This window comes from Sitodiplosis mosellana, unplaced genomic scaffold (genome assembly GCF_009176505.1).
Source record: "Sitodiplosis mosellana isolate CC-2019 unplaced genomic scaffold, AAFC_SMos_1.0 Smas_scaffold_1, whole genome shotgun sequence".
In the NCBI taxonomy this organism is placed as follows: Eukaryota; Metazoa; Arthropoda; class Insecta; order Diptera; family Cecidomyiidae; genus Sitodiplosis; species Sitodiplosis mosellana.
The window spans coordinates 10978009-10995764 of record NW_022595244.1 but is presented as its reverse complement, the minus strand read 5'-3'; the positions used below and the strand labels follow the sequence as shown (position 1 = coordinate 10995764).

Below are 17756 nucleotides of genomic sequence, written 5' to 3'. Positions count from 1 at the left end.
ACTGTTTCGTCATGCATGCGTTGAGCGCCCAAATCAATATATTGGGCCGTCACTTGAGCACGAATGGCGTGATTGAAGTGAACAACAAGAAGGACACAATTGAGAAAATTAGATTGGAATTGTTGGAAAAAATTCATACACATCAGCGATTGAATACCACATTTGAATTGATCCAGAAGAATTTGCAGTGGGCATACTTTTGTCAGGTTCTGTTGTCTGGCATCGTCATTTGTTCAGTCACCAAGGAGTTGGCACGGGCAAGTCAGACAATTTTAGTTTTTGAATAGTGCTTTGAAATATTTTACATTTCACATTTTTCTCAATCAAGTTAGAAGAGAAAAAAAATCGGACTAAAAACTCCAAAGGCTGATTTGACTCCATCAAGATTTGTCAATTTAATATTTGCAGGCATCAACCAATGAATTGGCTTTGTTTGTTTCAACGGCTTTTGCAGTTACATCATTTCTGATGCAAATTTTTTTAATGTGTTTGTTCGGTCAGGAAACAATGTCAGAGTACGGAAGACTTTCGTATCGGCTTTATTGCTCTGATTGGCCTGAGATGATAGCCATTTCGAAACGAAATGAATCGAAGAATTTTCAGATGATTTTAACTATTTTCATGGAGACGCTGAAAAGGAATAACCAAATTATGGTCGGAAAAGTATTTCCGTTGAGTTTGCCAACATTTACATCTGTACATTTAATTTTAAATATCACTCGATTCGGTATAAATTTATGAACGTTAATCCTTTTTCTTAGATCCTGACGGTGGCATATCGTCTCTTCGCTATATTGAAGTAATGAAGAAAAATCCCATCAGAAGCAGGACACTTATCCCAACCAGCAATAATTATTACACATAAGATAATTATCAGACCCACGGTGGCGTATGCGGAAAATTTGTATCAATTGATAACCAACACTTTTTTTTAAAGAACAATCACAAGTATGTCTATTCTAATTAAAATGTTTGTACGTGTAATCTACTCTCCTAAAGACGAAAAATAAAGAGTTCATTGTATGAAAGAATTATTACTAGTGTCTATCCAATAATAGCCCCGTTGCATCTTTTGTATAATAAGTTATTAATAACTAGTTTGGAAATGGTTTTATTTCGAAATACCTTGTGTGTGTCATTCCCAAACGGATTCTCACATATATTCCGTTTGTGATTGATCGACGTTAAAGGGGAATCCGCCGAAATGCATATTGTTCTCTGCATGTTTTCTTAGGAGGTAGTAATTTGAGTTTCTTGTGGAATGAGTCGATTGGCTTTTGTGCAATGTGAGGTATCAATTTGGGTAAAATAAATGAACAAATTTTGTTCCACTAGTAACACAAACTGCCAAAATCCAGTTACAAATCACTATATACAACTTCTATGCAACAAAGATTTCCGTTGCTAATCGGTTGCAAATGTTGATATGCCACTGGAATAGCGCACTTGGGCGGAGCCTAAAATGCTCTTATGCCACATCTTCGGAGTAGCATTAGTTGTTCCCGGGAACATAATTGCCACATGATTAGTTCCAATTGAAATCTGAATGTTCCATAAATGTTACTTTCACGTAATTGCAACAAAATTAGAACAATTATGCCACTGAAATGTCACACATTTGCCACTAAACTTGTTCTGTGCCACAACATTTGCAATATTTATGTAACAATTTTGTTCTAAAAGAAAAAAATTATATTCAAATTTGTTTCAGTTCTTGTGGCAAATTTATGACTGAAAATTTCTCAAACAAATAATAAAAATGGAGTGAATAAATGAAAAACTTTCATCTCTACTAATAAAAATGTGGACTTTGAAATCGATTTTCGGTCGATTTATAAACGAAATTTTAGATGCGCTTCCGAATATATGGAAATAGTTATGATTCTACTCCCAATATTTTTCACGCGCCGCTTGAATTCTTTAAAATAACCAAAGAACGACTGAAAGCTTTGCATCATTATAGACAATAACCGAATTCTGCTATAAACAGCTTTTTTAATCAGAGACAACAACCATTTCAGCTTTAAATCGTTAAGATTTGCATTGATTTAAGTAGAGATAATTACCAAAATAGCTTCACGTTTTTAGTGTTCTGTTATACATTGAGTTATAATGAACAAAAATGTCAAATGATGCAAAAAACTGTTCTAATTTCATAGTCGTTCTTTATTTTTTTCAGGAAATTTTCAAAAATTCCAATTAATGATTATAATATAGAAAATTTATACTAGAATGTTTCAAAAACGTAATAGAAATCCATTACATATGGATTTATTGGATATTTATTATGTTTTATTTCATAAATTCTGCGCAGAAAATATCAACATTTTCTGTGTCTCTGCAAAAATGTGGCAAATTTGCGAAAAAATGGCGAATTCTCCATTTTGTTCCAGGAATAGTGCTATTCGTGGCAAATCGTTCTTTGCCACATTTATGCTCTTGCTTGTAGCAGAAAAGTTGATAACACGTAATTGCAACCAACTTGTAGCAAAATTGTGTTGCAAATAGCATGTTGCCACAAGTATTGTTACCTCTCACCGAATTTTGTTGCATATAAGTGACCTACACTTCGTTGTAACAACAAATTTGTTCCATAAAAATTATCGATACACTTGATATGCAACATGTGCCTTGTAAGTGTCATTTATGTTGCTAACACCGATTTGTAACGGTGAATTTGTTGCTATAATGTTCCAATTGTGTATCAATGGTTTTATAAATATTTACATTGCGGCTTATTGCGAAATTCCAGAATTTATGCTCTCACATTTGATTAGTCATTTATTTCGTTTTGGAAATTCGCACAGTCAACATCCTTTCAATGTCATTCTTAGTCGTGCAAACCCGTAAGACAGTTCGAGCTGAACCTCAGTTAACAGTGAATGATCTTTGCTACTTTCCACCGACAAATTTACGCACTTTGTTCAGCGATCCACATTTGAAACCAGTAACCGACTGGATTCCACAAAAGTGTAAAGTTGTTGGAAAAGCAAAAACTACAGCCGAAGCTGAGAAATTGATTGACGAAATTCTGGCTGTAACCGATTCAGAGGACGCGCTTGCATTGACACGTGCCACGCGCACGACGCGAGCACGAAAAATAACCAAATTCCAGTCGAAATCATACACATTAACATCAAATCAACCACAACAACAACAACCGGTAAGTTTCAAATGTAAGTTATTGATTTAGATACGTGTGCTGAAAAGTGATTTCGCAAACAGGTAATTGCTCAAACATTGAATAAGTTTGAAGTTTTGGAAAACGTACGTATCGACAACGAGCAATCGGACACAGCAGTTCCCACAATGGAATCGAATCAGCCGATCGACAACGCCTCTGCATCGAGTTCGAATCAGAACGAAAGCGTTCAAACGTCAAATGAATTGCCAGTTGCACCATTGCTATTTACCCAACAATCAAATCAAATGTTGAACGCATCCGTAGCGTCAGACCAATTGTCGGTGGCAAATCAAATTATTACACAGCCAACAGCACCTTCATTGAATTTGCTTGGTCTCACAGACGACGCTGAGCAACAACACAATCAGATTGTTGACATTACGAATGCCGACGGAAATTTGGAGGTAAAATTGCAAAATAAAAAATGGTGACATCATAGACATGATATTCGTTCTTCCCAAGGTAATCCAAGTGGGTGACAAATACTACACACAACAAGGAAACAATCTCATTGAACTGACCAATGTACCAATGCAACAACAACAGGAAATGGTGGAATATGTGACCGTTGACGAAGAAAACGTCACGAATGCCGATTTGTTGCGTGCGATCAATCAACTGAATGCACGATTCGACCAGATTGAAATCCAACAGACTCGGTCCAATGAATTTGCTGTATCGTTTCAAAAGTTCATAGAGAAGCGATCGGCTGTAGTAGATGTTGCACATCGTTCGAACGCCAGCTCGAGCACATCAAATGACAAAGAAGATTTTCCGGTATATGAACAATTGAAACGTGTTGAAGATGAACAATCACTGACGCAACTTGAAACTGATTTGAACGTGAAACCATTTTTGGAAAAGTTCTTGCGTTATTTGTCGAAGACTTACGATTTGGATTCCAAACAAGATTCAAATGCCTTTTTCAAAAAGTTATTCCGGCAATTGGTTGCTCCCAGTGTTTTACAACCATATTCTTGGAAAGGAAACACTCGTGTCAAAAAGCAAGGCATCGACAATGCTGATGGTTCGACTGAAGAGCAAAACAACGCCGGTGGTCAAAACAAATGCTTTCAAACGAAGTATCCACGATTCGTGGAACTGATGGATGCCGCCATGAAGCTCGCCGATTGCAATTACACGAGTTCAAAGGTTGGCAATTATTTTGAACTCTTTTTACGCCAGAAGAACAAGGGAATGCAACGCGAAGCCGAACGTGTCCAAAGTAATATTGCTCCGCGCGAAGTATCTTCCCGCAAGCGAAAACGACCAAACGCACCGCCTCAAAATACCCATGGTAGTGAAATAACCACGACAAACACAACATGAATTTTTTTTCATTTCTTTTAGTGTCATTTTAGAAAAAAAAATCATTTTCGTTTCAAAACCTACATCTTAACATTGACCTTGCCGGAGTATCGCAATAAAACATCGAACGCTGAATTCGATTTGGCAACCATTGATATTTAAGCCGTTCGCGAGAAGTATTTTCATTTCAATGACAAACTCTCTTAAAAATGTATTAGTATCCTTTGGCTTATCTAATAGAACAATAAAATTATGCAAACAACATTCATAAATGAAAGAAAGCAAAAAGGTTTCAATTGATCATTACTTTTGCCACAGAAAATCCCAATGATTAATGGAGGAATCTTCCTCAACTCGTGGATATATGCACTTATCAATATGGGCCAGAACAATTGCGTTCAGCCTTTGAAAGGTGGTAAGCCGTCAATATTTATGTTCAGCGAAAGTTGACTTTGGATCTGATCTCGCTCTTTGCGGATGCCGTAATGCCAATATTCGCCTTCGTCATCGAGACGACTGATGTCTATTCTACGAGGAGTTTCAGTGAGAGTTCGTGCATCTTTTGGAAGCGCATTCTGGGGAATATGGGTTTTCAAAATCTTCAGCAAAGAGTTAATGCTGTGTGTTTGATTTGATGTGATAAAGCCCAATCCTTTAAATCATTCCGAAATTCGAGTATATCCATTGGTCTACTATCATCATCAGTATCACTAGAGATTGAATCATCACTATCTGATGGATTGTTATTAGCCGCTTCATTTTCAGTGGGAGTTGCAAATTCTACATCCTCCAAATCAGGCTCTTCCGTGTTGTCTTCAGTGTTGGCAACTTCACTTTCACTCGTATGCACTACATTTTGAGCAGGACCAACTGCGCTCTTTCTTTTCTGGAAGAAAGTTCCACTTCTTCTTATTTTTCGCCACGCATTTCTATCGTCATCATCGATGAGGTTGTCGAAATTCATTATTCAGTATTTATAATTCCGATTTAACACGTTTCATTATTGTATTTTGTCTATTTCCCACTTCACCTTGAATATGCAATGAAGTCAATGAAAACAATGGTGAAACCCTCTGAAGTTTCTTGGCATGAAAATATTTTTGTTGCAATTATGTTGCACGCACGCATTTGGAATAATTTCTTTATGGAACTTAATTTTCGTCTATTTGTCACTTATTTGCTACTAGTAGAAAGCATCGACTAGAACAAGTTCCATAAAATTGCATATGTAACTTGTATGTGACTTATTTGCTACTGAATAATTTTCGGAACTATTCTGCAACATCAATGCCACTCATATGGGACTAAGCCTTTATGGAACATGAATGCCACTGAAATGTCTCACATTTCCCACTAAACTTGTTCCAGGCCACGGTTATGTCACGGCTATGGCACAAGTTTTTGTGGCAAATCGAAATTGGTGTTACTAGTGTCAGTGCCTATCAATATATCCATTCTTTTTTGTTTTTAAAACTTATTTCAATTCAATAAATTTTTTCTGATTCAATGTTGTCTATTGAATAGTCGACAAAATAAATATTTTCCATGCGACGTTTTACTTAAGAATAAGCACCAGATAATTTTTTTTGAAATTCAGTTAACAATTTTGAACGATTATTGATTTGATCTACAAAAAGTAGATATTTCAACACATGTCACAAATAAGCTCAAATCCACAAAATGGTTTTATATACGACAAATTGTACGCATTCTTCAGAATTATCGTTATAATTGTTCTAATCGTTCTTGAATATTTTAATTGATTCAAAATGTCGCGTCTCCTAGCTCATTTTTAAAAATGGTTGCTGAAGGGTTTTTCTCCCTTTGATCAATATCACGGGAATGTTAACAATTTCTATTATATTGAACGCAATTGCGTTTCCAATTTTTCGTTGCTCATACTCTGGGTAGAGTAATTTTAAATGCTTCGATTTAATTGTTTTACTCCCAAAAGTCTAGACATATTTTTTCCAAAAAAGCTTTTATGTGAAAAATCGAGCTATATAAAGCGTGAAATCTTGAAAAAGTTGCAATCATTTGATCAGTGTACGGTTTGTGTGTTGTTCTCCTAACTGAAATATTTCAATACAAGAATCAAAGATGGATGAACCAACGGGCATTTATATAAAAAAAACTACAAGTTTTTTGTGTAACATTCTGTGGTCTCTGGGTTTGTGGAAACCATACGAAAAATCAAAATTGTATATTCTCTCATATTCGACTTATTCCGTTATGTTTCTCTTCATCTTTGCCATACTCTATGCAGTTTTAATGGTTTGCAATATTTTTTTCTTAACGGATTTCTCGGATCTCACAAATCGTCTCTATATGTCGCTCACCGAAGCTGCGTTAGCCATAAAAGTGATCAATTTTTTCGTCAACAATCGCGAGTGGCAACAAATCTTGACTGAAATCAAAGAGTTTCGCATCAACTTCTTGCCGGACGAACGAATTATCCGAAAACGAGCACGCATTTTTCAGATCGTCATTTATGTGTATTTCTTTGTTCCAAATTGTTCAATAAATGGACTTGGAATAGCACCTTTATTTACAGGAAGTACCAGCTTAATTTTCAGTGGTTGGTACCCTGGCTTCGATTGGGAAAGCAACAGAAAAGATTATTGGTTGATTTATGCCTATCAATATATTGGTATTGTAATTACTTGCAATTTGAATTTGGTCATCGATTCCTACTACTGCTACGTAATGCATATGTTAAGCGCACAAATCAATATATTGGGCCGTCACTTGAGTGTGATTAGATGTCCAAGTCAAGTGAACAACAAGAAGGACACAATTGAACAAATTCGATTGGAATTGATAGAAAAAATTTATACACATCAGCGATTGAATACCACATTTGAATTGATCCAGAAGAATTTGCAGTGGGCATACTTTTGTCAGGTTCTGTTGTCTGGCATCGTCATTTGTTCAGTTGCCAAGGAGTTGGCACGGGTAAATCAAACTCAAAACTGGAGTTTTGCATCCTTTGATTTCATCAATCCATTTGATATTTGCAGACATCCACCTCAGACGAATTGCCTTTATTTGTGTCAACGTGTTTTCTAGTTACATCATTTCTGCTACAAATTTTTCTAATGTGTGTATTCGGTCAGGAAATAATGTCGGAGTACGAAACACTTTCATATCAACTGTATAGCTCTGATTGGCCTGAGATGATAGCCATTTCGAAACGAAGCGAATCGAAGAATTTTCAGTTGATTTTGACTATTCTCATGGAGACGCTGAAACGCAACAACCAAATTATGGTCGGAAAAGTATTTCCATTGAGTTTGCCAACATTTACATCGGTACATTTCATTTTAAATATCACTCGATTCGGTATAAATTTATGAAATTTAATTATTTTTCTTAGATCCTTACCATGGCATATCGTCTCTTCGCTATATTGAAGTAATGAATGAAGGTCCCATAAGAAGCACTTATTCTATTCAGTGAACCAGCAATTATTATTACAATAGGCAACAATATGGACACGAATATAATTACACATTAGCTGATTGGCTACATGAATGTATAACATATGATCAATGTCGTATAGTTGTTTTAGACCAATAGGATTTGTACGTAGCATTGTGTGTGTAGATTAAAATCAATTGATTACCAATATGTGTGTCAAGATATATAGATAACAAGTATGTCTTTTCGACCAATTTAGTTTCTAGCTTACTCTCTTAAATCTGAAAAATAAATGGTTTATTGTATAAAAGAATTGTTTCTAGCGTGTAACCCCATCTCCTTGCATCTTTTCTATAATAACTAGTTCGAAAATGCTTTTATTTCCAAACGGATTGTGACATATTTTCCGTTTGTGATTGATCTATGTTAAAGGGGAATTCACCGAAATTTAAATTGTTTTCCGCACGTTTTCTTAAGAAGTAGTAATTATAGTTTCTTCAGAAGTGAGTCGATTGGTTTTTGGGCAATCAAAGGTATTAATTTGGATGAAATAAATGATCCAATATGAAGACGACACTTGGTCAACCGATTGAGTGATTGTGTACAATAGATTTTATCAAATATAACTAAGAATATTTGAAATCTTCAATAGGTCAACGCTATATAAACCGGAACACTTTGGAATTTTCAAACTTTTTTATTAAATTGTGTGTTTAATAAGTGTCATCTTTGAGTATTATTTTTCGATTTTATCATAAAATATGGATTATCCAACGTTGACATTCATTGAAAGAATTTTATGTTTTTCGTGCAATTTGCTGCGGGTGTTTGAATTGTGGAAACCATTTGGAATATTCAAACTGCAGTTTATTTATTATTCCATCAATTCGGCGTTGGCGTTGACGTTGCCTGCGGTCATTCTTCTGATAAAATCCATTAATTTTGCTGTGCAAAATGATGAATGGAAGTATGTTCACAACGAAATCAAAGAGTGTCGTGTTAAATCCTACGATGAACAACAAACATTTAAAGATGGCGCACGTATTTTTCAAAACCTTGATTGCATTTACTTCGCATTTGAAATTAGCAATGCTCTCTTAACGGGAAAATTTTCACCAATTCAAGAAATTATAAATCTGTTTCATCGACTCGAAATTAATTGGATCATTTTTATTGGAAGCCGAAATGGTGAGAAAAATATTAAAAGTAAAAAATATAGTTTTTCTAAATTCTGAGAAGGTCTTTTGAAGAAAAAAACTCAAATTATTATTCATTGTCTTAAAATTCATTTAAGGAAGAACCATATTCATTGATGTTGATACAAATATTTCTCGCCACCTTCAAATACGCATTTCTTTCGGGCTATTCTGATTTGCCGAATATGGTTGCAAACGGAATACGACATTTGTTTCGATGATTTTGATTTTATTCATGAATTCTCTAAGAAGCAGACGAATAGTTTTGATATTCCGATTAAATTTGAACACATTTTTATCGGTAAGAGACCGAACGGTGAGTACTTATTTAAAACAGAAAATACTAATTACGATTTTCTCTTTTAGATTTCAATTCTGACCCAATGCTTCACTAAATTATCTGCAAAGTTATTACAATACATTTGATCGATTAAATAAATGAATGAATCAAATCTACGAAAACGAAAAAATGTATTTTACCTGGAAAATGGTATATATATTGACGTATGCTGAAGAAAATAAGTTTAAAAAAAATTACAAAAAAAATTATTATCATTGCAACCCTTTGTGAGTGTACGCTGTACGGCTCTTTTGAACTGTATAAATGCGTTTCAGATCGAATTTGAAATATTTCCCACGATTTGCTTCTTTTCTAATTTCCCACAGTTTTTCGAATTCAATAAAAATAATAACAAAAGATTTACTTTGAAAGGGAGCGTGGCTAAGTGAAGTAAATCAACTTGGGTCTAACTGCGATTTCTTTAATGACAGACCGCTTTTAATGTTTAATGTCACTTTTACTTTTGGTGTGATCGCACATTTAATCACAGATCGCGCTTCTGAGGTGATTTAAAAATTAGAATGAAAATTAAAGGGGTTGTCAATTGAAAATTAATAAGCACAATAATATAGTGAAATTAGGTACGGCACGATAGAATATTTAGAATTTTGGTTCAGGTTCGTGTATGTTCCTTGCATATACAGCAGCAGAAAAAAATACATTTCTGTGGTAAGACAATTTAATAATAATAATTTTCTGTGTGTGTTGTTTTTAACTTTGTATTCATTAGGCCAATAAACTGATACGGAATAAAAACGCATTCGTGTGTTAAATTACCAATATGCACTGTATTTCAAATGTGATTTTGCTACATTAGTCGATGGGTACTTCAATGATACATATCAAAACTAATTTAACATTAGATTTTAGGTACGGAAAAAATATTTAGGTACTCTAATGGGAAAAAAAGAACTTAGACGAAATTTGATATTACGAAACGACACTAATAAAAAAATTAATGTAAACGTGTTTTGTAAATAGAAGCCAATTTCGATGTCAATTAAACTAAATTTGTTTCCAAATAAAATGGCAGTTTTGAAAGAAAAGAAAAACCACAATGGAAAAAAATGGTGAAATTCATAAATAGAAAAAGAAATCTTGGCTTAATGAGCGGTTATGTTTGGTTCGAAAACCAACATCTAAACACCAGGCTTAAAAGTACCTATTGCCAATCAGTGAATAATTTGGCTTACAGTCTAATCGTCTAAAATGAAGATTATCTACACGAATTTACCGTGTATTTCAGTTGTTTAATTACATTTCTGTATATTAAATTAATATTTGTGTTTATAAAACCATGTAGTTTTTAGGGAAAATGCGCACGAGCACACATTCTTTATGCTGCCTTACTATTCATTTCTCTCTATTTTTTTCATATTTTTCTCTCACTCACACTATATTATTTCCATTTTCAAATGGGAAAAAGTCTACGTATTTTTATTTTTTGTTCAAACTTCAATTGTTTTTTGTTTTGCACGCGAAAAAGAAAACAGCTTAACAAATATGCTCGTCGTTTGATTTCAGAATGATGATGAAACCATTGTGGCTTAGAATTCGGTGTCGGATGCTTAGGTTCGCTTCGATGCGCTGCTCGTGCTGACATTCAAACTGTCGCACAAGAAACGCTGTAGCTATTTCAGGTGCTGCGATCGAGAACGTGAATTCGGCTCAGTTGTTCCATTCAAATGCAAATTGTTGAATGTTCCTAAGAAAACATTGGAAAAAATGTGCTTGAGTTGGAATTTGATTCAGAAAAGTAGCAAAATTTCGTAGATAATAGACGATATTTACCGGAATTTTGATTCTGAACTTGCGGTACTTGATTCAGCGGTATCGCCAATCTGGCATTCACAGCAAGCAAATGATCACGTCTCGCAATCAAATTGTTGACGTGCTCCTCCAAACGGATGTTTTCAGAACGCAATTGATGCAAACAGGATAAAAGTGAAGCAACTGAAATGGAATGCAGTTTCGAGTTAGTGAGCGAGTTCAAGAGAAATTCAGTTTGTTTTTGAATGAAGAAAATCGAATAAAAGTTTGTAAGAGCCAAAAAATGCGATAGAAAAATACTTACTGTCAAAATGTTGTGCCTGTTCCATTAAAAACTGTGAACCTTGCTCCCATTGACGTTCGAGCAGTTGTTCGAGACTTTGTGGTGTGTTTCCATGTGCAGTCGGCTGGCCGGTTCCACCAAGCATTGAGCTCAACGACGGCCCTTGCGGTTGACTCTGTGCACTATTACGTGCCTGAAATGAAATAATTCGGTAATAAATGAAATAAACGACAGTTGTTCGTTTCAAATGCTGGAGCAAAAACTCCGATTTGCCACTTACATTGTTCAACTGTTTTCCAGGGAACATCGGTCCCATCAGTTGGGTATTTGAGTCCATACTCGATGACGTATAGACACTGTGCGCTTCCATTTCCATAAACAATTGATCGGACATTTTTTGAGCGACGCTGCTTGAGGGATTCAGTTGATTTCCCAACATATGCGTGACATGCATATCTTTCGACGGAAACACTTTAACATCTTTCGTTCCGTCGTTCGACGCCGAATGATTTCGTTTGTGTGGTTCGGCAATCTCAGAGCTCGGTGAGCTTGGCGGCGAATTTTTTATGTCGGTACGTGGTGTTATCGATGCAACATCATAAATGTTCGACTGTGCCTCATAGCTAATCTTCAAGTCCGAAAATGAACTTGAATTGTCATCCGGGGTACTAAAATAGAAATAAGGAAATATATTTCAACGTCGTTCAAAATGAATGCTAAATACAATGTGCAAAAAGCAATAAAACCCAGTATGTATTTTACCTTGTAATTCGGCTCAAGCTAACGTCATCTGCGAGATGTGCAGTTTTTGCACTGAGTCTAACACCCAACGTTTCCATATTTGACGGAGTATTGGCAGTGCTCAATTCGGAAAAGAGCGACGAATTACCGGTGTTGCCTTTTCCTTTGGATGACAATTTTATGCCACTTTGTGACGGCGATGGATTTCGAACGATTGCACCGACAGGTACAAGCGTTTGCTTGTCACTTAGCAACAATGGGTCCCTCACTTGCAATTCGGCCGGCTGCTGTACGATAACATTCGGTAGGTTGTGAGATCGATTTAAATGCTGATTCTGCGTTCATTTGCACACACATTGTCACGCGTACACACAAAAAGAAACATTTCGAATAAACGATATCACACAATTAGTCACAAATTATAAACTTCAACATTTAAAATCACAGCAATCATGTGACAATATTTACCGGCGGAAGATCCGAATTAGCGAACGATTTAATGTTTGAAATTTGATGATGCGATGGAATTGATGGGGCGCTTGTATTTGATGACGGTAAATTCACACCGGTTGGCAATGGCACCGAAACCACTAAACTAACCGACGTGGCTGGATGATGTGGCTTATCTGAAATGTTTCAGAGTTATTTTGTGAATATGTTATTCTAAAACCATTTTCTCTCGCTGAAATGCTGTTTAATCGGCTCCATATTGACTTACCTTCGGTTTGTTTGACAATATTTTGCTGCGTATTACCACCAGCTACGTGTTGATTTTGTACAGACTCTGGCTCAGCACATTTTTGCTGTAAAATTTAAAACAAATATTCACCACATTATAAACACTTCGGTATTTGGTGTGTGTTTAGCGTGAACTGACTTTAGTTATTGTGTTGTTGCTTACTTTTTTCGTGTCGTTGATGTTGATGTTGATTTCGCCTTTTTCATATGCTAATGGCACTAAAGTCACTGAGACATCTTTTATACCCTCTCTACAGGCGTTGCACGTGTGTTTTGGAAATCAAAGCCAAATGACACACGTAGCATGTGTTGTTGTGACGATGCGATGCGATGCGATTCGAAAGAAAGAAACAAGAAAAAGAAAGAAAGAAACGAAACACACAAGGGATCGTATTTACAATGAGTTCAAAGTACACCACACACACATACACACATACGCATTGAGTATGTGTCAACAATGACATTTTGAGTGTAAGCCATATGCGCTTTTTTGTACGGCTAATGTCAAAAAATGAAATTTGTGACAGCTGTGCGATTTTTCTTTTGCTATACCTGATCATATCGTCCGTGGTGTTAGATTTGATTGATTCCAGCTTTCGTTTCTTCACAACGGGTACATTTGAGCCTGGTTTTGAGCTGCCATTACTTCCAAACACCGAGTCTGAGGATACAACAATCGATTCGGTGAAATTTGATGTCGTGAATTTCTGTCCGAGTACAACGTCTTTGTTCGATGCAGTTGAAACTGGTGTGACGTTGGCATCTGTGTGGGAAAAGTCAAACCACAAAATATTAGTACGATTTTTTACGGAAACAAGCTATACTCTTGATTAAGTTCCATCGAAATTAAATCATATTTTTTTCGAAGAATAATTAAAAGGGGAAGAAAAATGCGTTTGAAATACCACTTGTTGTTGATGCATTCGGCAGATCATATTCACTGGGTGTCGAGTCTTTGCTGTGATTTCGTGATGGTTTCGAATGTTTTTGCTCGCGTTGCTCTTTCGATGAGCTCTTTGTTGACAACGAATTGCCTTTATTGTTCGATTTGCTGCTACTTTTACTACTTGAGCTTTCTTTTGTACTGTTACTGCTATTGCTGTTGCCTCCGTCGCCGCCCGATACATTCAGCAGATCGGTGCTTAGATTGCTCGATGAACTGCTCGTATTTATTTGGCTGGTATTTTGATTTCCCGGCTGCGATTGAGCGCCCGTTGGTTTTGCGGCAAACGGTGACGGCTGTTGTGTCGTCGACGACGATGACGACGACGACGCTGACGACGATATTGATGAACTGCTGGCCACACCGCTTACATTTGTCTTTCTCTGCACCGATTTGTGCGAACCATTTTGTGATGACGGCTTTTGATCCAAATTCGTTGCGGTCAAACTCATCGCGGGCTGAAAGAGGGAATCAAAATTAAAATGGGAAAAATTGAAGAAACATTTTGAATTAAAAAAAAAGGTCAATCAAACGACATTTCTATTGAATCCATTGAGGTGGTTCACAATCACTTACCAACGGTATCAGTGCTACCGGAACCGCGTCGGTCTCCTTTTCAGGCGACGAAGATGGATCGCTCGATTCAATGCCATGGTTTACTGGTTTGTATGGAGGAATTGTTTTGACGTTGCCACCCTTTTTCTGTAGAAAAACCAACCCAATGAGCGAATGACCATTTGAAAGACCAAAATCAATCTTACCAATTTACTGTAATGATGTTGACAGTAGCCACAGTATTTGACATTGTCCAAGTAGTTCCCTGCTTCTTCACAAAGTAAACCGCGAGCTTGAGCGCATGTTACATGAAATTGTTGCTTACATCCAGATTTATTGCACTGCATGCATGCGCCAGCCGCAGCCTTTGAGCCTTTGTTATTCTCCTGACAAATGTAACACACTACACAGAACGAACATAAATTGCAAGTTATTCTCAACATTGGCAATTTGCAAACAATTCAAATGTTTCGATTCCATACCTTTATTGAACCGTTCCGGCGGTATCAACTGCAGTAGAATAGGCTCCATGGTTGTGACATTTCCGAAGCGCACCTCGGGTATATACAAAGCACAAACGACGTGCGCCCAACCTTGATTATCGGTTCGTTTCAATGCACCATCTTTCGAGGGGCAGAGTTCGCAACGAACACGCGTTGGACGCTCCTGGCTTTCACATTTTCGGCAATACCAATTGCCCGTCGGCACGGTGACAATCCCATAGCAGGCTTGGTGCACGGCTACTGTACAATGTTGACCATCACAGTAGACGAGTGGATTTTCCGACCAACCTCTTTCATCAGAACAAACACAACAACCACCGACCATTTCCTTCATTTTAATTAACAGCCAACATCAGATACATTCTATAATCGACTAGCTGACGAAATAAGAACGAAACAATAAACAAATGTGAGAAATAACAACAACAATACCGAAAATGAAACAAGTGCAAAACAGAACGCTGATTAGTTTTGACACCTAGCCATTATACGTATACAAGTGTTATGTTGTGTGGACACATAAAATGCGGCCGCTAACTTACATATAGCGAGAAAAACTGAAAATGAAATGAATGGATCCGTCTGCTCTTATTCTGGTCAGTCCAATTTGATTTATTCACGGAAAACACAATCGGGCACTTTTTTCTTCTGGCTGTTGTAACACACGCGACGAATGTAAATTTATAGTGTGTGTCTTGGGCGGTTTTTTTACTTTGTATTTTCACGTTGTTTACGTTGAATTTCGGCGTTTTGCAAGCAATTTCTCAATGCAATACACTTCATCGGCTAGTTTCGTTCACAATATCGCATTCAATGCCAGTCTAATTTACGAATTCAATCACAATTTGAACAAATGAAAAAACTCATACGTTCGGTGCTACTAAACAATGAACTGTCTACTATGGTTCTGATACGAAAATACAAATGTCGGCCATTTTGTATTTTTTTTTCTTCTCTCCTCTTGTCTAGTCGTCGCTTGTATACTTTGGCCCCGTGCGTATGTGTGTGTGTGTGTTGCATCAAATAAATCTGAGCACGGATGAACAGTATATATATGCACACAGCATTTGCCGCTTCGAATTGTGTTTGTGTGTACGCCACGCATGAGACCAACATCGATTTGGATATATACACCGCGTGAACTGCTCGTTCCACATTACATAAATGTAAACAACAGTCCTCTAATACAAATGTGCTGCAAGAATTCAAAAGCATGTTCATGAAATAACAATGAAACGACTGCATACATAGCTCATTTTTTTACATACCCATTTAGTTCTGTCAGTGTATTGGTCTAATATATATATATAGTGTCAAAGGCCGACCGATTCCAATTTGACAATGCATCGATTTCTTTTTTCCATTGGATTCTTGTATGCACTTTTCATTTGACAAAATCAAAATAATGTGTCAGGAAATTTATGTGAAATCAGTTTCTTTTTATTTCGATTAAATTATTTTTCATTCATTTGATTTATTTCTATAAATTACATTCAGTTGAAGTTTCGAAGTACACATCATTGAGGTTTCTATCATTACAAAATGATTTTGAATCCATGGTGTATTCCCTTTTTTTCTCTTTTTCTTCCCTTTTCTTTCTATTTTGTTGTAGCAAAAAAGTGGTTGAATTTAATTTACGACAGACGCTGATGAAATTGGTTGTTTTTTTTTGTTGGTATGGAATGCGGCAGAATGTGTATGATTGTTGAGATCTGCCACGCAATCTTCAAGTCTATGAGTTTTCTTTTCGGCAAAACAAACAACAATTTAAACTACACGACGCACTTCGAAGAATCGCTTCAAATAGTACACTTGGCCCACAGTCATGATTACTAAAACTAATGCTTCGAATGTTGACCACAGAACAACACGAGAGTTTGTGCTTTCGTTGATTTCACGATGGAATTTATCTCTGACATGCATGTATTCTTGTTCGTGTTTCACAGACGTCAAACCAGCGCTCAATTCACGAATCTAAAAAAAATGGTAACGGCTGAGTCATCTGTTGAAAACAGTGTATGTGGCGGTGACGATTTACCATATCTTCGAGTTTGTTGTGTCCAATTTCGCTTTCATTTGGAGCGCCTGGTGCACGACCACCGTCCAACACATCCATATTGAACATAATTGTCTTTGGTGCCATACTACCCTTTTCGTTTATGAAGCAATACGTATATTTGGCGTCTGGAATACCCGAGCCGAATGTGTATTTACCGGATTTTTCTTCGCCTTCATGGATCACCTTACCCTCTGGATCAGTTATCCGAAGCTCAATATCATTAAAACCACCATCAATCACCTCGAACATTAAACCTAATTTCGAATGAAACAGACAGCGATTAGTAATGAACAAGCCACCGAATCATTGTTAATCGAAAAAATTCTTACTCAATTTTGGACCCTGTTCATAAAAACAATCTTGTGCTCGTGCATCTATCGTTATTATATACGATTCACTTAAATGCAACAATTTCAACAGAATTGTCGTTAAAAATACCGATTTAAGCGTTAGCATTTTTGTTGGCAAAAATTTTCTGCTACTTCGTAATTAGTTTGGTATGAAAGCGAATGTTGAAATGAAATTGACGTGTGACATTCGGCTGATATTTTAACTAGCCACGTCTGCCCATCGACTCCAAACAAATCGACGTTGACATTTCACTCGAATTGTTTTGTTGCCGAATCCCTATTGGAAAAAATTCGACTGTCTTCGATTTTTTGCATTTGGGCGTGAATTGGATTAATTTCAAGTTTTAGATGAAGCCAACAACGATT

The 17756-nt window shown here is 36.4% G+C and overlaps 2 protein-coding genes across 4 annotated transcripts; both read right to left on the bottom strand.

Moving 5' to 3' along the window:
* Positions 1-10216: 10216 nt before the first annotated feature.
* Positions 10217-16169, bottom strand: LOC129569144 (protein AF-10-like). Of its 3 annotated transcripts, XM_055447699.1 has the most exons (14): positions 15524-16169; positions 14961-15358; positions 14685-14881; positions 14500-14625; positions 13886-14381; positions 13533-13743; positions 13144-13231; positions 12961-13045; positions 12711-12868; positions 12264-12577; positions 11782-12169; positions 11523-11694; positions 11240-11401; positions 10217-11153 (listed from the first exon to the last, which is right to left on the bottom strand). In XM_055447699.1, exons 2-14 carry the CDS (start codon positions 15313-15315, stop codon positions 11080-11082), a joined length of 2826 nt encoding a protein of 941 aa, XP_055303674.1. In that variant the 5' UTR covers positions 15316-15358; positions 15524-16169; the 3' UTR covers positions 10217-11079. The 3 variants fall into 3 exon arrangements, with proteins under 3 accessions (XP_055303674.1, XP_055303681.1, XP_055303666.1); XM_055447706.1 differs by lacking the exon at positions 14500-14625 and having other exon boundaries at positions 15524-16164; XM_055447691.1 differs by having other exon boundaries at positions 10217-11401; positions 15524-16162.
* A 379-nt stretch (positions 16170-16548) lies between these two features.
* Positions 16549-17617, bottom strand: LOC129569163 (transmembrane emp24 domain-containing protein 2). The gene is made up of 3 exons (XM_055447721.1): positions 17370-17617; positions 17020-17294; positions 16549-16955 (listed from the first exon to the last, which is right to left on the bottom strand). The coding sequence occupies exons 1-3, from the start codon at positions 17494-17496 to the stop codon at positions 16749-16751; spliced, it is 609 nt and encodes a 202-aa protein (XP_055303696.1). The 5' UTR covers positions 17497-17617; the 3' UTR covers positions 16549-16748.
* Between the last annotated feature and the right edge of the window lie 139 nt (positions 17618-17756).